At 43.4% G+C, this 25,788-nt stretch overlaps 1 protein-coding gene across 5 annotated transcripts in view; it reads right to left on the reverse strand.

Moving 5' to 3' along the window:
• The window catches only part of syt7b (synaptotagmin VIIb), a 91,940-nt gene that overhangs the window by 12,896 nt on the left and 53,256 nt on the right, over positions 1 to 25,788 (reverse strand). For 2 of the 5 annotated variants that reach the window (XM_031846863.1, XM_031846862.1), the window contains exons 4-7: positions 25,377 to 25,517; positions 21,853 to 22,053; positions 16,870 to 17,217; positions 13,240 to 13,362 (exon numbers count right to left, since the gene is read on the reverse strand). In XM_031846863.1, the coding sequence (XP_031702723.1) occupies positions 13,240 to 13,362; positions 16,870 to 17,217; positions 21,853 to 22,053; positions 25,377 to 25,517 (813 nt within the window). The remainder of the gene's footprint in view (positions 1 to 13,239; positions 13,363 to 16,869; positions 17,218 to 21,852; positions 22,054 to 25,376; positions 25,518 to 25,788) is intronic. The other 3 variants (XM_031846866.1, XM_031846865.1, XM_031846864.1) reach the window with 2 other exon arrangements.

Below are 25,788 nucleotides of genomic sequence, written 5' to 3' on the forward strand. Positions count from 1 at the left end.
CACAAGACACTCTAGCTTAGAAATGGCAGTTAAGTATCTCTGCACATTTAATGAAGCACGCGCTGAGTTTTTATTTTCTAAATATAACCAGACTGAGGGGTGAGAAAAACTGATAGGAATAAAAACTTTATCACATGCTGAGCAGAAAAAACATTCAGCAGAGTCCGCCTTCAATGATCCATTTGAAGCACTTCACTACATAAATGTGCTAATGTGTATGTTTCACTTCAACCGATCTAAATAGATATTTGTTGCTATATAAGTTGCGTTTCAATAACATGTTAAAGGAAGGTGAAAGGATTTTTTTTTGTTATTTGACGAATAACATCTTGACCTGTTACTATACACTTATTTACAAGGACAAATAATTTAGAATATTTAATAATTCGCAGATGTCAAAAATCTATCTCAGAATGTCGTAGCAGCTGAAGCAGGATGCATCTTTTGCTGGTTACATTGAGGCCCTGCAGCATTTGTTTAAGTTTAGGGAAAGATTGTAGTCTTTAATTCAGAAAATAGACAGTGACTTGAAGCATGAGACAGAACGTGTTTACTTCATTAACATTTAGCTGAAACCACAGGGTTTCCCCAACCCAAGAGTGATTTTGTTGAACCAAACCACACAAGACCCGCAGGGGAAGGTTTCACAACTATATTCTAGCCGGGTCTGTAATGTTAGGCCAGTCTTCATTTTGCTCTTATTTAAGTCTGATGCAAGTTAAGCAGTTTCACAAAAACAAACACTGACGTATTTCAAGCCTAATAGCCATATTTCCGTGGTTCCGTGGAACAGTTACACCTGCTGACCAGTGGCACCACATAAAAAAAAGAGGAATTCGTGGCTCATAATTTGTGGCTTGTTAACACTATTGTGAAGCGAGTAATGAGAGGGGGAAACGTTTTTAGAGGCTGCAGTAACTCGCTGGAAGTATACAGCAGTGAGGACATCGTCAGGCGGTTTGGTTTGCCTAAAGAAACTATGAGCCTGACTGATGGGTTAGCAGAAGTAATGAGCTCTATCACATTGGGAAGCCACAGCATCTCAGCTCTGCAAATTTTATGATAATGGAAGTTTTTTTTGGTATTGTTATACACTTCACTGAATTTCAACAATAAAACGTCCTCTCCTTGCTGAATTCTTGCAGAAGGCAAACATTTTCTGCTCGAGTGAACAGAGAGCCGATCGGTTTGATGTGGGTAGCTCGGTAAGCCATATTTATTATGTTTGGAAAAAAGTGTTAATTTATCCAGAATTCATAGAAACTACTGCTTAAGATAGTCAATAATTAGACAGCTTTGTGCAACAGATGAATTCAGACTATTAATTTGATCCAAGCCACAGTCAAAAGGTATCAAAGTGCTGTGCTCTGAATGCCCATCATCCACCCTGACTTACTTCCCATGACTTATGTGCCGTGTAAAAATGTAACACTTTCCTCTCCTTAAAAACAAAACATTGCCAGTGAACATAATCTCATTTTTCTCATCAAAATGTAATTAAAATAAATTAGTATATAAATGTAATCTCAAGAAAATAGGGTTTACTGAGAAGATTCCTCACAATTTTATACCTCTCGATGAATTGAATAAAATGTGTTTAGTCCCCTGTGTACTAAGTGACTAAATACTGATCACAGAGATGCACTACGCCTAATAGAAAGCGGATCGCAGAGCTAATTTTTGTTGGTATTTTACCCTCTATCAGTTTCAGTTATCATTCTCTAGAAGTCATGCAAAATAATTAAGATAACGTGCCTCAGGATATGCGATAAGCTATAAAGTGACAAAGATTTATTGCATTTATTTTCATGGCTGGCTTCATGTATATATATTTTTTTATCATTTAGGCGAATTAAACCAGCAAGAAATAGAGCTGGGATTGGGTATATAACTGTGTTGTGTTTCTACATTTGGGGCCAAATCTTATCACATGCAACTAGCACAGACATCTAAAGGTGATACAGGGATGTTACAGAAAGCTCATGGGCGTGTGGGCAAACATACTGTATACCAATGCATGGAAACTGCCCACAAGGAGAAGATTTATCAGAGCCTGGCCGAGCTGACAGTCATCTACGCTGACAGAGGAGCGTACTGTGACATCATCCCATCACAAATCCAGTCAACACCCTCGGGAATGGGTGGATCAGGTGAAAAAAGGAGATAGTGGAATGTAAAAGGAGAAAGAAAGAGAGAGATAAACTGGCATAAGAAAGAAATTTATGTTTAATAGATGCAATTAAATAGAGCGTGGAGGTGAGATTGAGAGAGAAGGCAAAGGTGGAGAGATGGAATGAAGGAGAGATGGAATGAAGGCGAGATGAGGAGACAACGCCTTATTGAAAAAAAAATGACCACTGGGGAGGAGGGAGAGGAAATTGATGAATGGACGGGGAGAGGAATGGGAAGCAGAGGGGGAGGGCGGGAGAGTGGATGGATGGGTGAGAACATGAGGGATGAGGGTTACCAGCAGGGCCTGGATAGGAAGTGTGTCTCCATAAACATTTCTGTATCTGGGTCCTGCTGATCATACACTTGCCCTAGGAGACCATGAAACACAATATAGGTCCCATGTCCCATGATGGATGAGGCCCAGGCAACAATGTCAGCCCACTCAGCGCTCCCCACCAACAGGGACAAATCACCCGGCCACCGCCCTCCTCAACACACAGGCTAATACAACTAATGGAGCCATCTACAGTGTTTGACAGGCTTCATGCTCTTCGAATAGACTTCTGCTGCCTTATTCTTGAGATTTAGTCACTGGGGAGTTACTGTTTTTGTAAATAACGCGTTCCGTGCATAAATAACCGCCAGTGATGACATATCTGTTTCAGAATTAGAGATAAAAGTCAAAAAAATGTGTTAAATTACTTCAAGAACACTGTTTTTTTTTTCTTTTTATTCCACTACTCACTGTCGCCTTCGCTGTGACGTCCCCCTCACTTTCCTTTCATGGGCTCTCTTAAATCAGCTCCCTGCTTGTAGCCACAAGCAGGAACCAGGGAAGTGGTGAATGAGTTCCAGACTTAGATCTGACAGGTTTTTTAAAAAGATGCCTCGTTTGTGCTGACCTACATCGCTTTTTCTTTCCAATCATCTTTCCTCCCGGGCCACTGCCGGCTCCAGAGGCTGCCATGGGGACCAGTGGCCGGCCTGGGGAGTCATTGGAAGGCTTGACTCACTGTGATTGCTGGCTCAGACACACAATGGTCGGATATGTCAGCTGATAAAGGGTGGCAACAACTTCTTGCTTGATTAATACTGTACAGTCTGGCGTTCTGCAACTCAGCGAGTGCAGGATGATGTCATACCTCTGCCAAGATTAGAGATCTGATTCCCACTGAGACTCGACCAACAATGGACACACCCACAGTTTGAATAAGCGCCCAACAAATGTTACGTACTGTTGATCAGTATTAAATTGAGACCGTTTCATAACCAGTTAAAAGTTCCCCATTGTAACTTTAAAGGTGCTCAACATGGAATTCAGAGCATGGTTATTGCCTCCACGCAGCTCTCAACATGGCGAGAGCTGCGTTATTTCCCCCCCCCCAAGAGTGTTCTGCTTAGTCGGCTACAACTGTTGTGTGATTGGCGGATTGCCTGTCGATAGAAATGTGCTTACCTACGCTGTTACAAGAGCACGGACAAGAATTTTCAGTGTCAATGAAGTTGGTAAATTTGACTCATTTAGCTGCTAACTAATTAGCTAGCCTGCTAATTCCACTTTCACACTGGTTATAGAAATTGATCACACATGGGAGATGAGGAGGGACGCTACAATTCCATGACAGCGCTGTGGGTCGAGGCGGTGTTATCAGTGGTAACAGGTGCAGTGCAGAGTGGCGGCCATTAGCTAGTCAGTGAGACGCAACAGAGACACTCAAAGGCACCAAAATGCACGCACAAACCGGCCCGGTTATGAAAACAAACCACAGAGAAGCTACAAAACACCAAAACACAGATGGAGAGTGACTTCATTGTCATCTCAGGTAGACATGACTCCACTCTATCTTATTATGCTCTGAATGTCGTACAGAGAACCGTGTTTATTCTCATCTTCTTTATTCTCTAACCAAATGAAAATCTACTAAAAATGTTTCTGTTTTGACTTTGGGTGCTACTTAATAGCTTAGCGGGTTTCTGGGAAGCGAATATAAGTTATGTTATATATAATATATAGGTGCACTATATGCTAAATGCTGCACTATGTTCACCAGAATAGTTTTAAATACAGAGTACATGGTAATCCCTACCTCCACCAGTGACACTGACTTTCCTGCCATTTAAACTTTAAATCGCACTCACATTACTTTTGCTGAGTCATAAATTCTGACACGACGGCAGACCTTCATTCAAAATTCATATTTAGCATTTGACTCAAAAATTAAAAATCAAACTTGGCTTCTTGTACATAATTGAAGGACGTCTGTCTTCTTCCAACCGTAAAAGTATTGTGCAGTCAACCTTCACGTCTGTCCTTGACTATGGAGATATTCTGTATCATCATGCTGTATGATGTATCAAACGCTGTGTATCATATTACATTACGCTTTATCACAAATGACAAATATCAGACTCATCATTGTTCTCTGGATCACACGGTTGAATGGACGTCCTTACAGTCAAGAAGAAACAGCCATCTCATGTTATTCATTTATAAAGCTCTACTATTGAAGCTTCCAAACTACATCGCATCTCCTCTGTCATTGAAATCTATAGGAACCACATGATCCAGTAACTACTTTACCTTAGATATCCCTCATGTACGCAGTGATGTTGGCATAACTGGAGTTTCAAACTGGAGTCCTCCATTCCCCTTGGAGGCTTTAATATCTGATGTCTTTCTTATGATTATTGTAATTATTGTAATTCTTGTTTATTGTGCATTTGGATAGTTAGCCCACGGACTACAGCCACCTCGCCCGGACCAGGGAAACCGGGGAACCCTCCCGGAGCCAGACCCAGGAGGGGAGCTCGTAGGCGAGCGTCTGGTGGCCGGGCCTTTGCCCATGGGGCCCGGTCGGGCTCAGCCCGAATAAACACCATGGAGCAGCCACCCTGTGGACCCACCACCCGCAGGGACAAGCATCGGGGTCGGGTGCTATGCAGACCGGGCGGCGGGTCGGGCGGGAGGCCCGGGCATGCCGATCGCCGGCGGCATAGACTAGCTCTAGGGACGTGGAATGTCACCTCGCTAGCGGGGAAAGAGCCGGAGCTGGTGCAGGAGGTGGAGCGATACCAGCTAGAAATAGTTGGACTCACCTCCACACACAGCGTTGGCTCTGGAACCAAGCTCCTGGAGAGGGGTTGGACTTTGTCCTTTTCCGGAGTTGCCCAGGGTGAGAGGCGCCGGGCGGGAGTGGGGATACTCACGAGCCCCTGGCTGAGCGCCGCTGTGTTGGAGTTCTCCCCGGAGAGCGAGAGGTTCGCCTCCATGCGCCTTCGGGTTGCGGGGAGCAAGGCTCTGACTGTGTTTTGTGCTTATGCACCAAACAGCAGTTCAGAGTATCCGGCCTTCTTGGAGTCGGTGGGAGGGGTCCTGGAAAGGGCGCCGCCTACCGACTCCATAGTTCTCCTGGGGGACTTCAACGCTCACGTGGGCGATGACGGAGAAACCTGGCGGGGGGTGATTGGGAGGAACGGCTTGCCCGATCTGAACCCGAATGGTGTTTCGTTATTGGACTTCTGTGCTTGCCATGGTTTGGCCATAACGAACACTATGTTCGAACATAAGGTGGCTCATAAGTGTACCTGGTACCAGAACACCTTAGGCCGGAGATCAATGATCGACTTTGGAATCGTATCATTTGATCTGCGGCCGTATGTCTTGGACACTCGGGTGAAGAGAGGAGCAGAGCTGTCAACTGATCACCACCTGGTGGTGAGTTGGATCAGATGGCAGGGGAACCAGTTGGAAAGACCCGGCAAACCCAAACGTGTAGTGAGGGTGAACTGGGAACGTCTGGCGGAGGACCCTGTCCGGGAGGTCTTTAACTCCCACCTCCGGAAGAACTTCTCACACATCCCGAGGGAGGTTGGGGACACGGAATCCGAGTGGACCATGTTCAAAGCCTCTATTGTGGACGCGGCCGCTAGGAGCTGTGGCCGGAAGGTCATCGGTGCCTGTCGTGGTGGCAACCCGAGAACCCGGTGGTGGACACCGGAGGTGAGGGAAGCCGTCAAGCTGAAGAAGGAGACCTTCAAGGCCTGGTTGGCCCAGGGGTCTCCTGAAGCAGCTGACAGGTACCGGCAGGCCAGAAGGGCTGCAGCGGCGGTGGTCGCGAATGCTAAAACTCGGGCATGGGAGGAGTTCGGGGAGGCCATGGAGAAGGACTTTCGGTTGGCCTCAAGGAGGTTCTGGCAAACCATCCGACGGCTCAGGAAGGGAAAGCAGGGCTTACCCCAGGCTGTTCTCAGCAGGGGGGGGAACTGCTAACCCGGACGGAGGACATCGTCGGGCGGTAGAAAGAGCACTTTGAGGAACTCCTAAACCCGACCAACATGTCCTCTGCAGAGGAGGCAGCGCCTGAGGACCTAGGGGGAGGCTCACTCATATCCCTGGCAGAGGTCGCCGAGGTAGTCAAAAAGCTCCTTGGTGGCAAGGCGCCGGGGGTGGATGAGATCCGCCCTGAGATGCTGAGGGCGCTGGACATGGTTGGGCTGTCCTGGCTGACACGCCTCTTCAATGTCGCATGGGGGTCGGGATCAGTGCCCATGGAATGGCAGACCGGGGTGGTGGTTCCCATCTTCAAAAAGGGGGACCGGAGAGTGTGCTCGAATTACCGGGGTATCACACTACTCAGCCTCCCGGGGAAGGCTTATGCCAGGGTGCTGGAAAGGAGGCTCCGACCGCTTGTCGAACCTCAGATTCAAGAGGAGCAGTGCGGATTCCGTCCCGGCCGTGGAACAGTGGACCAGCTCTTTACCCTCGCAAGACTACTGGAGGGGTTCTGGGAGTTTGCCCAACCAGTCTACATGTGCTTTGTGGACTTGGAGAAGGCTTTCGACCGGGTCCCTCGGGGGGTCTTGTGGGGGGTGCTGCGGGAGTATGGGGTGCCGGACCCGTTACAACGGGCGATCCGGTCTCTGCACGGCTGCAGTAGGAGCTGTGTCCGCATTCTCGGCAATAAGTCAGACACGTTCCCAGTGGGTGTTGGCCTCCGCCAGGGCTGCCCTTTGTCACCGGTCCTGTTTGTGATTTTCATGGACAGGATATCTAGGCGCAGCCTGGGGGCGGAGAACGTCAGTCTCGGGGGTCTCGGGATCGCTTCTCTGCTATTTGCAGATGATGTGGTCCTGTTAGCCTCCTCGGATTGTGACCTCCAGCATTCACTGGGGCGGTTTGCAGCCGAGTGTGAAGCGGCGGGGATGAGAGTTAGCACCTCCAAATCTGAGGCCATGGTTCTCTGCCGGAAACCGGTGGATTGCTCCCTCCAGGTGGGGACGGAGTGCCTACCTCAAGCGAAGGAGTTCAAGTATCTCGGGGTCTTGTTCACGAGTGAGGGTAAGATGGAGCGGGAGATCGACAGACGGATCGGTGCAGCTGCAGCAGTAAAGCAGGCGCTGCACCGGACCGTCTTGGTGAAGAGGGAGCTGAGCCGGAAGGCAAAGCTCTCAATTTACCACTCGGTCTACGTTCCTACCCTCACCTATGGTCACGAACTCTGGGTCGTGACCGAAAGGACAAGGTCGCGGCTACAAGCGGCCGAAATGAGTTTCCTCCGTAGGGTGGCCGGGCTCAGCCTTAGAGATAGGGTAAGGAGCTCAGTCATCAGGAGGGAGCTTGGAGTAGAGCCGCTACTCCTTCGCGTCGAAAGGAGTCAGCTGAGGTGGTTTGGGCATCTAATTAGGATGCCTCCTGGATGCCTCCCACTGGAGGTTTTCCAGGCACGTCCAACTGGGAAGAGACCCCGGGGAAGACCCAGAACACGCTGGAGAGATTACATCTCCCAGCTGGCCTGGGAACGCCTCGGGATCCCCCAGAATGAGCTGGAACATGTTGCCGGTGAGAGGGAGGTCTGGGTCGGCCTGCTTGACCTGCTGCCACCGCGACCCGACTCCGGATAAGCGGTGGAAAATGGATGGATGGATGGATGTGCATTTGTATGGTTTCTGTTCTGCTGATTATATTCATATGAAGGTTTCTTGTTCTCAGTTGTCTTTTGAAAATGAGATCTAAATCTCAGTCAGACTGCCTGATTAAAAATTAAAACAATTTTCTTTTTTTCAAACAGCTGAAATGAGGGTGATGAGAGTGAAGCAAAACAATGTTGTGAGCCGTAAAACCAAAACAATGAGCTGAAAGACAGCTGCTTAATAGAGCCAAGGGAAACTGCAGACCTGAAAAAAATGCAATCAATTCAGCCAAGAAACAACAAGAAGAAACTTTGCATCCCTGCAGAAGGGATACATTCCCACAGAGTATGAGCATAGAAATGTTATTTTCTATATTATTTCTGTGAGTATAAGTAATCACCCGCATCATCAAACATGATTCAGTTTAGCATAACGTAGTCCTTGAAATTTACCATAAGTGTTGACAGTGTGTGGGAGCTTATTCTTTTTACTCATAATGTAATCTATATAAATGCTGTTTGACATTCATCCAAACAATGATGCCTGCGAGTTTTGTCTCTTTCTTCCCCACAAGAGTTTCCAGCTTCTCTCAAGCGTACATTTTTTTGTGTTAACATGGTGCATGTTTCTCATTTAAAACTTATGAATGGTCAATCACACTGAAAGCACCTAGTGTATTATACCACACCAGGACTTTGAAAATATAACAAATATCTCAGTTTCAGTGATATATTGTAGGACATGGTGAAAGCAACGCATGTATAAGTATATTACCATATTCTAGACCTCTTTCAGAGTGGTCCGCAACCGATATTTGAACGTCCCATTAACAGTCTGTGTGAACACAATGTATGCTTGGTTTACATTGAACGGAAGCAGACTTTGAAATGCGCCATTTCAGAAAGCGTTGCACATTTTACAGCTTTTACAAACTCGGTGCTCAGAGTGGAGGTTTTCCGGGGCCAGTGGGCTCTTTTGGGTTTATTCATATTCATTTCTTTATTGCGTCTCTGTGGCTGGCGAATCTCTGAGCTCATTAAGATTCAGCTCCGCCGTGCAACAGCAGCTTCAGAGCTTCCATCATAGTTATCTGCAGGTGGGTGATTATGTCCGGTCCACCGCAGGGCTTTGACCGGCCTACCACAGGGACCCAAACTGACTTACATAACAAGACGCACATAGGAGATTAGAGGACCTTTCACTTAGCGCATAGCCAGAAAATACTGGCTTTGTCTGTAGATAACAGATCAGCGAGAAACCAAATGTGTCCTTTGACAATAATATAATTAACTGTAATCACAGCTGAATTGGTGTCTTCTGGGATTTCATCTCATGTAATAAGTACAAGACAGCTTCTGTCGACAACAGCTTGGACTATTTCTGCATCCCAAATCACAGATTAACATTAAACTTTACACACAAACACAACACACTGAAGATAATGAACTCAGTAAATTTGTTCAGCAAGCAGGGATGATTTTACTCAGCAATCTGCATGTGAGTTCAGCTGTCATTGATGAAAACAGGCTCTTCTGCAAGTGCAGTGAACAGAAAACGCAACACTTTTGTTTTTGTTCCCATTTTTCACGTGATGAAATGAAATATCTCAGACTTTTTCTATGCACACAAAAGGCTTGTTTCTCTAAAACTTTGTTAGTGAGCAACAGGATTACCCATCCACCTGACAGGTGTGGCTAATCAAGATGCTGATTAAACAGCATCGTTAGTATACAGGTGCGTCTTTGGGTGGTTACAATACAAGGCCAGTCTAAGATTTGAAGGTTTATCTTGGGGTGGACATTTATTTGGATTTCACATGATTAGAAATGCATTTTTTTGTCGCATATACCCCCAAAAAGTATCTTGTGTGACCACCATTTGCTTCACGCAGTGCGACACATTTCTCTGGCATGGAGTTGATCAGGTTGTTGATTGTGGAATGATGCCCACTCCTCTTGAATGACTGTGCAAAGTTGTTGGATAATGGCAGAAATTGGAACAGGCTGATATACACACCGATCCAATTTGTGAACAAAATTTGCGTTTGCATAGAAAAAAAAAAGGAAAGAAAAATGAGAGCAAAAAACAAAAGCGTTTTGTTCAGTGTATTTGGTTTTAGGTTGTAAATGAGTTACAGGCGGTGGAAATAGATTATCTCTCAATGTTATGTTGCAAGCTTTGAGGAGCATTTCTCAGAGTCTAATTGTACACCACTGCAGTGTCTGCCCGCATATAACCACTGATCTACAAACTCACAATATATTTGACAAGTCATATATCTCTACACCTATTTAAGCATATTTTACTTTGAACAAGGGATACAAAACCACTGTTTTATGAGGTAAGTATGATTCCTGACTCATAGTCTCCTGGCACCTGTGAATAGTGATTGATTTCCAAAAAAACATTCAAGCTGCATTAATCAACATTTGTTTTTTACAACAACAATGGAGTAATGTGCGAAATGTGAAAGAGATTGCTGGTAGTGATGAACTGACAAAGAAGTATCACCAACTAGTTTCCTTTTTAGCCTCTTTAGCTCATCGTTTTAATTATACAGCCCCAAAACTGTTATGTTTTGGTTCTGTCTCACTACTTTCATCAACCTTGATTCCAGCAGCAGCATTCAGCTGTTTTCAGTGAAAAGGCTCCAATAACCCACTGCACATTATCTGTTCAGCACCAAACCACAGCCAGGCAAAATTAGCAACTAGCTGGTGAACATAATTAAGCATTTAGCACCTAAATACCCAAATATTTCTCTCAGCTGTTGGTGGAGTGGAAAACAGAGCCACTGTTTGCTAACATGTTCACCATAACAATGTCAATGTTGTGTTTACAGCTTGTTCAGCTGCCCCCAAGTGGCCAAAAAAATTTTGTTAAAGGTCCCATGTATTATAAAGCAGGTTTAGGTACTGTATAAATACTAAGAAAGTATTTAAACGCTCACAGCCCGTATTCAGAAGCAGGGCCTTTTGAATGAGCCGTCACGACTTCCGTAAGGTTTTGATGTCACAACTACACAGTCAACGGTAGAAGTGCCACTAAACTCCAGTTAGTTGACACACACAGTGAGTCCACGGCTGCGGCGACACTGTAAAGATGGCGACAGCGCAGATATGCGAAAGACAGAAAAATGCAAACCAATCTGAGCAGGCTGGGCTTTTTCGGTAGGGGAGTTTAAAGAGACAGGTGCTATAACGGAGCGTTTCAGACAGATATGAGAAAAATAAAGTGTTTTTCAACTTGAAGCATGTAAACATGTTCTAGCAGAAACCCAAAATATAAGTATGAACCTAAAAATGAGCATGATATGTGACCTTTAATGCAGCCCTATAAATGGCTAAATCTCTAAAAGCAGGAGTTCCACTTGGTCTGCTTGTTTACCGTCCATATTTAGACTTAACATAATACAAAGCGCACACGGCTTTTATCCAGTCATATCTCTATGATCAGATTTGGTGTTTGTAGATATTTGTGCCGCGAGCTGTATTTGATTTCATTAATAAAACAACAGAATCCCAAACCTCTAGAGGAATGTCTATTTTTAGCTTATAGCATATTTCTCTAGAAAGCTGAGAGCAAAGGTTTCCCACTCTTTGTGTCTCTCTTTCACTGTCTGACAACTTCTCGTCTCATCACATATATTCTTGGCCGGATCATCCTGTTACATCGTTCTCAGTCTGCTGGGCTCCATGAAAACGGCCGGGAGCAAGCCGGCAGACGGGCCCAGGGAGCTTACAGAGATGAGAGAGATGGACAGAGATGATGATGGAGAGCTCTTATTAGGTGTGGAAGGACGGACACTTGGAGACTTGGCCCACGCGACCCCTCGGGGTAGAGGCTCACTGGCTGGCTGTGACTACAGTTAGGTGCTTGACAGACCTCCAGTGAGAGGGGGAGAGAAGGATGGGAGGGACAAGAGGTAGCTGGTCCTCATCCCCTGACTGACCCCCATTTAAAATTCAATTTCAAAAGCATAAAAAAGGTCCTAATTGTTGCAATATCATCAAAAACAAGACAAATGTTGTTTTCCTCCGAGACAGACTGCTATTTTTTCTCAACAAAAAAAAAAATCTGAGATGACCTAGTTAGAACCTGGATGCACTGCAGAGACGTTTTGAGAAAACTTGTTATGTGGGACTACACCCAGGTTCATCCGCAGCCTACTAGTGTGAAAACAGCGGGTTAGGCACTTTATCCCTCAAACACTCTGATATGATAAGAGGGCAGCCGGTTTAGTCCTTTGTTCACCAGCTGAGAGATTGTGTTAGTGTCTGACAGCTGCTCTGAGATCACTGGGAGATGAGAGGTTAGCATATTTTTAGACATGTGTTTCATCTGAGGAACCTCACTACTAAATAATGAGGGTGCCCTTCTCCTGTGCCTGCGACTCACAGTATCGAACAGTACAGAGCTGCAGATAAGCCTTTCAAAAGGTCTGGATGAAGAACACAGCTATAGAGGACATGAAAATAGGAACAAGTGGACCTAAGATGTGGTGAACATGAAGCTGAACATAATATCAAAAAGGAAAACAAACGGCTGAGTCTTTAGTTCAGTGTTGGAAGTTTCAGAAAAACATTGTGATTAGAGGTAGAGAAAAGCAACTAATCTAGCAGTATCAAGCAGTGCCATAATACCAAGGCCATGCCATGCTTTAATGGCCTGAAGGACTGATTTGCAAATAATTGCATCAACAGAAGATCTCACATGGAGATTTGTCCATCAGACGTATATTTCTGGCAGTGTAGAGAAGACTTTGAAACATAAATAACATTTGAGGGGAAAATGGAGGCTTAGATTGGGCGACACTAATGACATCAGTATTTTTATAAATTGACAAAAAAATATTGAGCACAAGCAAACAAGAGGTAAAGATTTTTCAAATCATATATTTTTAGATGGAATATTTTTAATTTTGAAATGTGTAGTCTATATTGTTTTTCATAATGACTTCACCATTTCAGACTATGTAACTTTTGATCTTTCATGTCACTCTGGACCAGAACATCAACAAAACAGGGATAAAAAGTGCTGCAAACACTTTCAAATTGCACGACATTACATCATTGCATACCTCTCCACTATACGACAAACAGCTACCTCATCTACTTGCATAACGAATTCTCAACTTCTCTCTAGTTCTCTCATTACCTCTTTTCTGGTGTGGTTTCGTTTTCTTTGCTTGCTGGCGCTTCCTGCAGATCTGGGAGGTTGGCAAAGTCATCCTGTTCAGCCAGCCCGATTGCTAGAGACAGAACAACCATCTTCCCCTCACTGGACACACAGACAAACAAGACATCACAAGACCACACAGGTGTGTAGACAAATCGGCACAGGGACACATACACACACACACACACACTCCAACATAAACAAAGAAACAAACGGGTAGTGACAGAAACACACCGCACAGCACACATTCATTTCACGTACAAAGAGAGAGTGGGAGGAAGGTGGTAGACTGTTGTGAGGACACTATTTAATTTACACAAATACTTAATGCATACCTAACACTGCAGCGCATCTCAACTACAGCTGTGTTCTATGGAGTAAATTAAGATCACAATACAGACTTTATCGACGCTTGAGTAACACTTTACTGCATGCATGGTTTGCCATTGTGTATGCTATTGTATACTAGACTAATACCAACATTAAAATTTCAAGTCGTCCAAAGTTAATACGGTTTTATCTGCGACGGGTATTCATTCAAACACAATCTGCCACTGTCATTATCAGTAATGGCCCTTTATGCAAATGATTAATGCTTTCTTTTCTCTCTTTTCTTGTATTAGTGAGTTAGACTGCATTACAGGTCTGAAAACTGATCTGCTATTGCTGAAATGAGATGTAAAGACTGTTTTTTTCTTCACCACTTCCTTAACCAACTCTGTGAGTTGCACACTCTAATAGCACACTCTTGAGAGTGTGCTATTAAAAGCCACCCAACCTTTGAAGTGTCACTCTCACTTTATGGATAATGTGGGGTGCCTGATTACTTAATGTACCGACCGCTGTGACATTAGTATCAGAATCAGGCGATTTCACTGAATTGATTCTTTCTTTAGTTTTTTTAACACTGGCATGATGTTGTATTTCTAATTAAAATACATTGGATGATTCCAGGGATATTCATCATGGGACAACATGTGCTTTAAGTGCATTTTCCTATAATTCATCTTTACAATATATGAGGTTGTAAAATGCATCAGTGAACAGTGCACTTTCTTACAAGAAACAATTTCTCAGGAGTATTTCCTTTAAATCCACTGCAGGTATTCATTGAATGTGTTTGGCTGAAATGAGCATCATTAGCAGAAAGGCTTAGAACCACTGATGCCTCCACGGCTTTATCATCCTCTGTTATCTGTTTCCTAGAATAATACATGTGTAAAAATAGAAAAGCAAAAACCCAAAAGAAGGGGTTTGGATTGAGTCACAGAGAAAAAAAAATAGAGGCAATGAAATGAAATGCTGAAAAAAAAATGAAGAAAAAGCGAAACAAATCCGTGACAATTGAGGTTACCTTAACAAAAACCTGCAACAAAGAAACATATCAAGTTGATTTTCAGCTCTCATTCCCCTCTTAACATACCTGAGGTCATTTAAATTACATCTTAATGAAGTGTGCTGCACCGTGAATTCAAGAGGCAATGCAAACAATGACCTCAACAAATAAACAATTGCCCACAACCAACCTTGTAATTCACAGTCCTAAATAACAACCCATATGTAAGCACATATTTACACTATTCTGGTGGCTTCTCATACTTTCCTCTCTGTCTCTACCGTGCTCTTTTGCTTTTTATACAGCCCCTAACATAGCGTGCTGATCCAAGGACAACCTTTATGAATTTACTTTACCACAGTCATTTCTTAAAGGGCAATTCTGATGATTTTGTTAATCTTTAAACATCGCCTGATGGACAATTTTAAGACAGAATTATAAAACATTTAGCGCAATTCTCTACTTTTATTTTGCGGATTAGCAGCGGTCTCAGAAGGTTGATAATTACTCGATGTTTTATTTCAGGAGAAAACAAATTCAGAAATGGCTCTCAGTGATCAAAATGTCTTTCATTATGTTTAAATTCTGCAAAGATAAGCCTAATACATGTGTAATTTTACACATAGCTAAGAAGTCTCCTCAAATGGCAATATGATCAACAGATTATGTCATCCTTATTAACCTGTGACAGATTGTTTGTCAAGTTTCATCAGTTTCGCCTCATTTTTCTTCCGATCTTCTTCCTCTCATCTCTCCATATGTCACACTTATGATGTGATTTTCCAGCCTGTATGTGCTTTCAGTGCATTGCCTTCTTAACAAGAGGCTGTTTGTTGAAGCAATATCGACAACAAGAGGAGCGCATTAGCGCTTGAGAGACCACTGGGGATGTGTAAACAGCACCAACATGGCGCCCGTCGATAAGTTGAATGGGTTTGTATAGATGTCCAAAAAAGACACGCGCACTCCAACACGGAGGGTTTTCTGAAATCATTACCACCTACACCAGCTCTATTGATCTGAAATGTAAGCGGGGTGGTTCAGGTGCCACACGGTGTGACAGACACGGACACACGTGGAAGGTGAAACTGATGCATTTGGTTGTTCATACCCCACCGATCACAAGTGTTCCCCCCCCCTCAGGGTCAACGGCTCCCTATATATGTGCCCAGCCTTATTTGAATGATGATTCACATAGGCAGGGAGGACACTGGCCTGGGGACGCTGTTAAAGGGAAGACAACAAAAAGTACAGGAGTGTAGAGCTGTGTGTAGACGCGTGTGAGGGGGGTGTTTACGTGATGCTGATTTGTGGAGCACATCATCTGTAATTCATTAAAAGCAAGCGAAGGAGGAGAGCTCTTCGTGCTCCGTATCTCAAGCTATGAGTAGCTTTCGCCCACACCAGCAGCCATCCAACTCAGGAGTGAATGGATCAGAAAACCGTAACGATCTTTGCTAACTGTAGGGTGAGAGGATACTTCTATCGTTTTTTGTTTCTAGTTGTTGTGAGGCTATGGATCAAGTCCACAGTATGTAGACAGTGACGGTGTGTTCCTAAAGATGTTTAGGTATTAGTATTTTTAACAACTTTCCACTGCTGCCGAGCTGTTTGCACTGCTTCATACATCGTCCACGGTAGAGGAGAATAACCTTACAACTGTGCAGTTCATGTTGTGATGATACACACATGAGAATAATAGAGAAGACCATTCTGTGAAGCTTGGTTTCATGAAACCTTTTTGAAAATAAGTTACAAATAAGTTTGATTTTCTTAAGATCTTCTAGAGTTACTAGGTATTTGCAATATATACAACACACTTATATATATATATATATATATATATACACTATCATATATTACATATATGACAGTATTTAGATGTTATATCCTGTAAACCTCTGCATTCAGCGGTCTGTCTTCAATTAACAGTGCTCACAAACAGAAACCAGCGTATCAATCCCCTCAACCATACAAGACAAAGAAACAAAGGACTGGATGGCCTTCCAAAGATCACTATGCAGCATACTCACAGAGTGTGTGTCTGAGACCTACTGATGGCGGCCACATGGACATGATTATCTATTAATGTGCATAATGTAGTAAAATCTGTCACATCTGACACAGACATCAACATGAACAAACTACAACCTGAAAAATGACCATAGTTGACTTGAATCGGTATCTCCTGCAAAGCCTCAACAACATTTTTACGTTTTAAGTTTTGCAAAGAAAGCAGCATTTGCCAGAGTAGTAAACCTCATGACACTCACAAGAACGACTTGACGTCCAGGCCTCTGTGGCGTATCTGCTCCATCATGTGATCCCAGCTGCCAGGATTTGACCTCGATCGACCTGCCCCTGCACCTCTGTACCTGGAGGCTCCAGCCGGACTCCCCCGGACCCCGCGCGGGCCACCGCGGTGGCCCCCGCCGCCTGGGCCTGTGTGCAGCTGGCCCAGGCTCTGTGAGGTGACTGGGGGGTCGTTAGGGCCCGGAGGGGGCTGGTGAGTGAGGGGCTGTTGGAGGCTCTGCTGCCGGACCAAGGGCCGAGGGCGCCCCACGGCGGAGGACGGGATGTGCTCCAGGGTGGAAGCAGACGAGAGGGAAGCGTCCCCGAAACTAAGCCGACACATGGGAGCGCCGAGGACAGAGACAGATACAACAAGGAAGACATCGGAGTTAGAGATAACAGGAGACATACAGGACAGGGCAGGTAGATTTAAAAAGGATTTAGAATAGATGAAGGCAAAAATCAAAATATATGATATGATATAAAAAAGATGATGCAGAAGATAAAAATGGTAAAAACATACAGCACAGATTGAAATGTGGGAACACAGTGTTCGCAGTGAATATCCAAGTCAGAAGGGATCAAGAGAGAACAAACAACAAAGAAGATCAGTGAAAGAGGGAGAGAGGAGGGAGAGAAAGAAGAACAGAGTTGTCAAAAAGCTTAAGATAACTGTTTAACATCTGTGTGAAAACAACTGCGTAGAATTTCAAGCTTATGCTGCATGACAGTGTATGAATGCCTAGATGAGTTGGCATGCAATATGTAAACATTCAATTATTGTTCTTCAAACTGGTGTCAAAACAAACCTCTGCAGTGCAAGTGGAATCAAACTCAAGCTGAAGTTAAAGTATCATTATTACTTAACTTGAGTCTCTGTTCTCCATCTGCAGCTCTTAATTCTTTCTGTACGTTACCTCTTCCCTTAATTAGCCTTGACCTACTTCTAGCTTCTTGCCTTTTGCTTCCACCAGTCTCTCTCTAAGGTCCTGTCTGCTCCTGCTCTGTTTTCCCTTCCCACTCTTCCCATTACCTTTCTGAGCTCAACTGCTCTCCATCTCCTCTGTCCATTCATCTTTTCTCCACCCTCAGCCCTCACATCAGTCCATCGCCACACCACCTCCAATCACCCTTAGCCTGCTCTCTAATTACCAGTCTGCTACTCTTACAATCATGCAATAATGCTTCTCCGCTTATCCACCCTTCAATCACTGCGCTGCCTGATAGCTGTAAGCTTGTGCTGAACAGCTCTGTCTGGAGCTAATGCTGTGAGGGAGGATTTACTGCCTGGACTTGAGTTGTGTTAGCGCTGGTTCTTTAGTTTTAACTCAGCTCTAACTCTGCTGGAGAGCCAGGAGACAAGACCCCTGAGAAGCGGAGCAATGCTGGATCAAGTAAATACAAGGCAGAGCTCATATACATGCACCCATGCATGCAGGCTTTCTCACATACACACACACACTCTCTCAAATATTGCACGCCATTAAGTCTTTCCTGAGGACAGGCTTTGAAGGGAATGTTTATTTACTTGTGCATAATATTGTATCTGAATAAATGTGAATTAATGTATAAAAGTCATTTGCTGCATTTCTGTTGGGTAGACGTATTATAGAGTTTTGAGGTGAGAGGAGAGATTTTAGGGCTCCAGAGGTAAAAGTCTGGCTTATTTTCTGCAGAGACAACATTGGGCAACTGTTAGTTGGAGCACTTCCAAGGTTAAGATACAACTCCAAGTTGAATCATCAGAACAAAAGATGAGCAAAGATGACAGCTAGAACGCTAACTAGAGAAGTCAACTATGACTCCTAAGATGCATTTTGTTAAGAAATATATAAAAAAAAATCTTTTTTATTTTTTAGATTCTATCATTTTGGGATTCTTTGCAAATGTTGGCATGTTGTTTTGTTCTGAAACGCAACAGAGAAAGTGTTTTGATTTTGCTACAGCTCTGATTTGCACCTCTGACTGGCTTCTTCTCTGTAGCTACTGCAGCTGAGGCTCATGGGTATCGTTGTTTCTAGAGCCTGCCGTCATACTAAACTGACACAATGGCCGTAACATAAAGCTATGATCGTAGAATTATCCATTAGACTCCGTTGACAAGCGATAAGGAAAACTGAAACATTTTTACAGTGGCTCCTCACACTTTGTCACTCTGTATGAAAGATGTCATAATGTTTTTCTAATATTTGTTTTCTATCACTGAAGGCTGTGTGCACGTACATTTGGAGCTGACTCAATCATATTCATGCTCATTCATCCTCAAATAAGTTCAAATGCTGTACATAGTTTCATGTCATTAATCTTATCTCCAGATCTACGACAGGATGAAATGTAATGAAAAATAAAAGGGAAGGCATTAAAAGCTTTGCAACACAATCAATCAATACATCTGGCGGGATTCATGGTGGCATTAGGCCAGAGAGCTGGAAGCCGGTCCATGTGCTAATTCATCTCGCCAGTCTGCTCAGTGTTACAAAACTGGCAAAGAATTTACTCACTTTAAAAAGGTTTCATCGATTGTTGTATCTACTCGTGCTTTCAGGAGCTGCGCATCTTTATTGTCCTCTGTATATGTCTGTAAAGCGCCAGCACCAGTCATTCATATTCTCTGAGCACGAGCCCTCTTTATCTGCTGTATTCTATTACTGACTTAGAGGGTTATTTTCACATTTCTTCTTGCTTGAAAGTCAATTAAGATGACTATAAACCTTGAATGATTTTGTAATTAGAGAAAATTGAGGAGGGTGAAGAACAAGGAGACAGGAGTTAGAGCGAGAGAAGAAATACTAACGGAGTGAACGAGAGAGAGAGAGAGAGAGAGAGAGAGAGAGAGAGAGAGAGAGAGAGACATAGAAAGTGGAGAGGTAAATGCCCCAAAATAGAAACCAATTCCAGAGAAGAAATGGAAATACAGGTAGATCTGAAAGAAGGAGTGACAGGAGAGGAGAATAATGCATTTCAAATTCTAATTCAAAAATGATTTTGCAAGTCTAATTGTCATGTTGTTAAAAAGCCACATACTGTACCAGCATAAGATTTTTTTTAACTTTGCGAAAATCTGTCAAAAATGAAGAATGATTCATTCATTATGAATAGAAGCGATTTATAATGTCTTTAAATACCAATTCTGACGGCAGAGTTTTGCTCTCTTATTTCTTATCGAGCTACCGCATCATAACAAAGACACATAGTATTATAGATACAAAGCTGACTAAAGATGAAGGAATGAAAGAATTGGATGTCTTTTATTGTAAACCCACTGTAAATCTGCACACTACAATTGTTTATTAATCTATTCAAATATATTTTGCTCTAGATTCACTGAATGAACTTTAGGCGATACAGTACAAGAGACTTATTATCTGGGTTACGATTTACATACAGAGAGATCTTATATTTATTATTCATTATCTCTTCAATGTGCAAAAATATGGAGCTTTTATCAACCACCATTTGTTTTTCCTCATACAACTCACATACGTCATATATACAGATTAATATTTTAATATAGAGCAAATTCTGCTCAGCTGGAGATCAGGAGGCTAAATGTTTGTCTACAGCCACTTTGCTCTGGGAAGGTGGCGATACTGATTGTGTGATTTATGTGCTGTGATCAGCTGCCCAAAGGTAAGAGCTGAGCTAAACGAAAGGGACGCAGTGGTTCCCAAGCTTGGGATTGTGACCTCCAGAGGTGTTGCAAAATGAATTTGAGTGGTCACAAGATGATTTTTGGGAAACGAATGGATGAAAAGCATATTCTGCCTTCCAATATGGGGTAATTTCTATGATCCCAGGGTCCTATGTTCCCCCAACCTGTTCTCATTCCCAAATTGTCACATAAGGACACTTGGCCGGGACCCCTTGGTGTTACTTAGGTTTAGGCAACAAAACTACTATGTTAGGTTTGGGAAACGATGTTGGTTTGGGTTAAATAAGTACGTTTTTTACAGCCTGGAAATTAGAACGGGCTGGTTCCCCAACTCTATATAGCACACAACGGGAACCTGAAAAAGCTGTTCCGTCGCTCTTTGCTTAACATGACAAGGGCAATTATGGGAACTCATCAAAAGAAACACTGCATGGAGTTGAACACAGGGAAATTGAGTCTCTGACAACATAAAACCTTTTGAAAAGTTTACTTAATGTGTGTTAACTGAATATGGAACTGGGGAACAAAGGACACTGGGAGCATAGACACACAACTATTTTGTCAGGCTTTTCTACAAGGATTGTTAATTCTTTTGTGAAATATTTTATACTTTTACATTTTCAGGGATCTTAGAATCACAGTGGAAGTTCAAACAATCACTACATTTTTAATTGTTTTTGTGTACACTATCAGCTGATCATGTTGAATATTAGCTGATTGGCAAAAAACAAACACCTTCTGAGCCGTTTGCAGAGGTTGATGCACAGTGAAAGGGGTTCTTTTTCTCTCATGGTCTAATAAAACTGCTCTCCCGCTGTTTATGCAACCCACTCTAAATTTAAAAAGCTGTTACTTCAGATGAACAAGCACGCCATCTTTGAAGATTCTCTGTGAGCATCTGTTTTGTTTGAGATTCTTGAAACTGTCGGAGCCTTCAGTAAATTGGAGGCTGCAGAGGAACAGCATTGTCTGAGGCTGCCCTGACACCAGCTGGTGTAGGTTTGGCAGCTGACATGAAAATGGTATTTGTTTATGAGTGACGAAGCTCTCTGTAGTCGAGAGAATTCAAGCGACAGTTACTCAAGCATCGCAGGTACACCCTGCAAAGCAGCTGGCTTCTCTTCCAGCCTGTCCTTCCATTATCTTCATGGTGTCAGAAATAGCTTCTGCTGATGTCCTTCTTGAGGTGTACATGCAACAAGGCCATTCACTGTGTTTACAAACTCACACTCTTCCTTCCTATCCACACCATGCTGTTGTTGTGCCCCCTGTGGCCCCTCATGCGTGCCCCCTGTCACCATGCGCCACTCACTTGCCAAACCGTAGACCTCCGGCATACATGTGGCTCTGGACCGTCTGCCAGCGCCCGGCCTTGCTGCCCCCCATCACCATGCTTCGAATGCTGTCACTGCGACTGGGCCCAGCCCCAGACCCAGAGCAAGCGCCACCCCCGCTGTCACTGGCCCCCGGCGAGGGTCCAGCACCTCCCTGCCCACCCTTATCCACGGCCCCACTGGGAGGAGCAGTCGGGTTGATCAGAGACAAAGAAACACGGACAGACAGAAAGAACGGACCAGGATACAAAGAGGAGGGAGAGAGAGAGAGACGGACAGACGAGAGACAGACGCACAGACGTACAGAGCCGGAAAGCAAAAGATTCATCAGTACAGTTAGACAAACTGATGAGTGAGACACTTTGTGAGCCGTCCGTCCAGCCACGTCCAGTCGAGTATACAACGACAACTGTGAGGAGCCACTACTCCTCAGTCAGTAAAAAGCAGTGAAGAGTTTTGAAGAGTCTTTTCTGTGGACACTTGACTGAGACACATACTATATCTCCAAAAGTGCAATAGTTCTATTCAAAGTTGTACAGTATTGATGGCGTATGTATTACTTGATTCGTTTTTATTAAGACAATTTGTAATGCCAAATTCAGTTTTATAGTGCAAAATACAAGCAAAGTAAATAGCTTTTGCCTTAAGGGAATTGTTTCTTATTGAAGCTTTTCACTTTCATGAAAATCAGTGAAAGTAATTCTGGTGAGAAATAGGCCAAAGAGCTTTAGGAGTGCGGGGATGCAGCAGGTCTTCAGATCTTCAGATTATTTAAGATGCAGCTGATGATAACAGAGCACTAATGTCTCTAATCTCACAGCAGCTCACCTGCAGCTCACAATAAAAACAAAAAGCCCGTTTATCTAATGAGCTTGTGCAAAACATTTTCATACTAAAATGGCGCCACCTAACCCACCCCTGACCTCGACTTGAGACGTCACAGTGACGAGACAGAACGTCGACTTCAGTACAGGGACCTTCTACTGAGCGAGGACAAACCACACAACACACAGCTGCACAACATTTAGACACTGAGTGTAGCCTGACGGTAAAATGAATGACTTCTCACTCAACAATGAGATATTTTCGTGGCTATATTGGCTACTGTTGTGATTAACCTGTCCATATTCTCACATACAATTCATCAGCACCATAAAAACTCTCCTATAAATACGAAGAATTTCTCTACAGCACTTTTATTTTCCTTTGGGAGAAATATTACTGCACTGAAACTACACCATAACTGTTGTTTGGTCTCTTTTTTTTTGTAAATGTATTGTATTTTATTTTATTTTTTCCCTTTCATTGTGTTTTTAAATGTTGATCTAATGCATTTATTCACCTTATCTAAAGCACTTTGAATTGCCTCTGAGCTTGAAAGATGATAACAAACAAACCTGCCTAAAGCTTCATCATCTCGACAGTAAGGAGTGAGAAAGGGTTGACTCAGAAATGGCACTATCATCAGCCGATTAAATGCAGCGCAAATATAAATAATTATCTCAATAATATAATGCAATGCAATCACAACAGTCGCTGCCGCTCACTGATTCTTACAATAGTTTCAACATCACTGCACAGATACAGAGTAATTGCTCACCCCGTGGTTTTAAAAGAGTCAAGTGAGTTGTAATTAGAGAGGATGAGAATGAACAGGTTCACTTAATGCCATGGGGACGTGTGCGATGCATCTAAATGATGGAATGGAGGTTGATATGAAACAGACGCTATAGCACCAAAACTCTTAATTGCTGTAATGTACACAGCAGAGGCTATGTCTCTATTTCTGGAACAGGGCTCAGGAGACCAGACTCAGGAGGGCTATCAGGCAGCCGTAAAGCACTTACAGTACTATGAGTGATAGTGGGAGTAGTGACAACAAATGAGCAGAAAACATGGAGCGAGTGGAGGAAGAGGTGAGAGGAGTAAAAACACACGTACAACTTTGCACACACACACACACGCATCACACACACACACACACAGAAAACAACAGTAAAATAAAGTAAAACAGAAACCACCCTATTAAAGTAACAGTTAAACATTTTGGGAAAGTTTTTTGGTGGAAAGTTAGATAAGAAGATCACACACCACTCGCATACCAAATGTGAAGCGAGCTGCCGGTTGGCTTAGCTGAGCACAAAGACAGGAATCACAAGGTCTACCAGCACCTCTTAACCTCACTAATTGTAAGCACTAAAAACTAAAGTGCTAATATTCAGCAACTTACAGGGTCAGCAAAGCTAGCATGCCATATATTATTATACCTTATATTTAACAATGCAGAGTAAGAAACAGAAAGTGGTGTTGATCTTCTCGTCCTACTCTGTTTCCTTATGATTCAAGTCTTTGTGCTAAGCTAAGCTAACCGGCAAGCTGGCTGTAGCTCTTCACATTTAACAGACAGGTGTGAGATTGGTGTCCATCTTCTCATCTAACTCCCAAAAACGTCAAACTATTCCTTTAAAACTAACCCACGCAATAGATGCATCAACAACAGTCGCCCCTGATGGTTTAGGTAAGTCTATGTTTAAGTCAAGTCTGCTACAGCAAACTAAGGAGCACATTTCAATAGGTGGAGCGGAGGCTGGCTTGTATAAAAAGGTTCAATTGAAACAGTGAGATCTGCTCCCTGAGGGTTGTCCGTCTCCATGGTAACACTCAATGGGCTGCAGGTGAGAGGTAACTAGGGTCTGATGAGGCCAGCAGGGCTGTAGGGAATGGGGCTATCAAACCTTTCACTTGTACACCCTGTACACTGTGCAAGAGCAAACTAAAATGTTATTTCCCAGATTTGATGTTTTGAGTTTTGACTGTAAGACCAAATGGGACTCAAAAAAAGGAGGGTCTCCAACATATTCTCTGTAATCCTCTTTCTCATAAACAGTTATGATTTAAAACCGGTTTTCAAATAAGATATACTTCAATAATTTAGTATGGCTGTTGGCAGACATAAAAACTGTTGTTCTACCAAAAAGCGATCATTTGGAAAATGGTGATAATTTCTGTCAATGTTAGGGCAGTCCTAGGAATCACAGCAATATTAAGGGATGGTGCTGCATGGCCAGCGGTGCATACTAAACACCACCTCGCTGTCGACATGCCTGAGAGCAAAAACATGAGGATTACCAGGGATGAGAGGAGACTTCTGTTAAAAAGACATGTGGCCAGGCAGCATTACAATATGAGGCTTTCTGACCCCCTTCAGGCTATTAAATGTGACCTTTTCACTGCTCAGAGTGATATATTGATCAACCCTGGCCTTTGATTCTGAGTATATTTTGTGCTATTTGTCAGATACTTAAGCACACAAATAGCCGAACACAAGACTTTTTAAAATTTTTGATAATAGTGTTCGAAACAGGTCCCTACTCTGCTAGTATTGCCAAATTTGTATTATGTCAAACAGCTTTGAGGGATTTTTACAAGGTGCACACAAGCCCCTTTTCATTACAGCCCTGCCCAGATTGAGGGTCCCTTACCAGCCATGACTGAGACTCACTTGGGCGTGAGGCGAGGGTCTCCGTAGGGAGCATAGGGAGACATGTTTAAGAGGAACTCCTTGGGCGGGTAGGAGCTCCACCTCTGTTGCACGTTGCTGCTGTCGTTGTTGTTCCAAAAGTCTCTGTCCAGATCATTGTGGCTAGAGAGAGAGAGAGGGAGAGAGAGGTAAGACGGGTGAGAGTCCCAAGCAATCAAAGACACTTATAAAGAAGAAAGACATGACAGAGGAGAGAAGTTTTAAACCTGTTCTAAAACAGGCCACAGGTTCCTTTTTAAACTTTAAACAGAGATACATTGTTTATGAAATACAAGGTTCATACGGTTCCACAGGATAAAAGGGAGACAAGTCTGTTGTAGTTTGCATGTCAAAAAACCCGATAGCATGAAATGTTGGACCATGATAAAAACAC

The sequence above is a fragment of the Anarrhichthys ocellatus genome, unplaced genomic scaffold (assembly GCF_004355925.1).
Source record: "Anarrhichthys ocellatus isolate YVR2014 unplaced genomic scaffold, GSC_Weel_1.0 scaffold6, whole genome shotgun sequence".
In the NCBI taxonomy this organism is placed as follows: Eukaryota; Metazoa; Chordata; class Actinopteri; order Perciformes; family Anarhichadidae; genus Anarrhichthys; species Anarrhichthys ocellatus.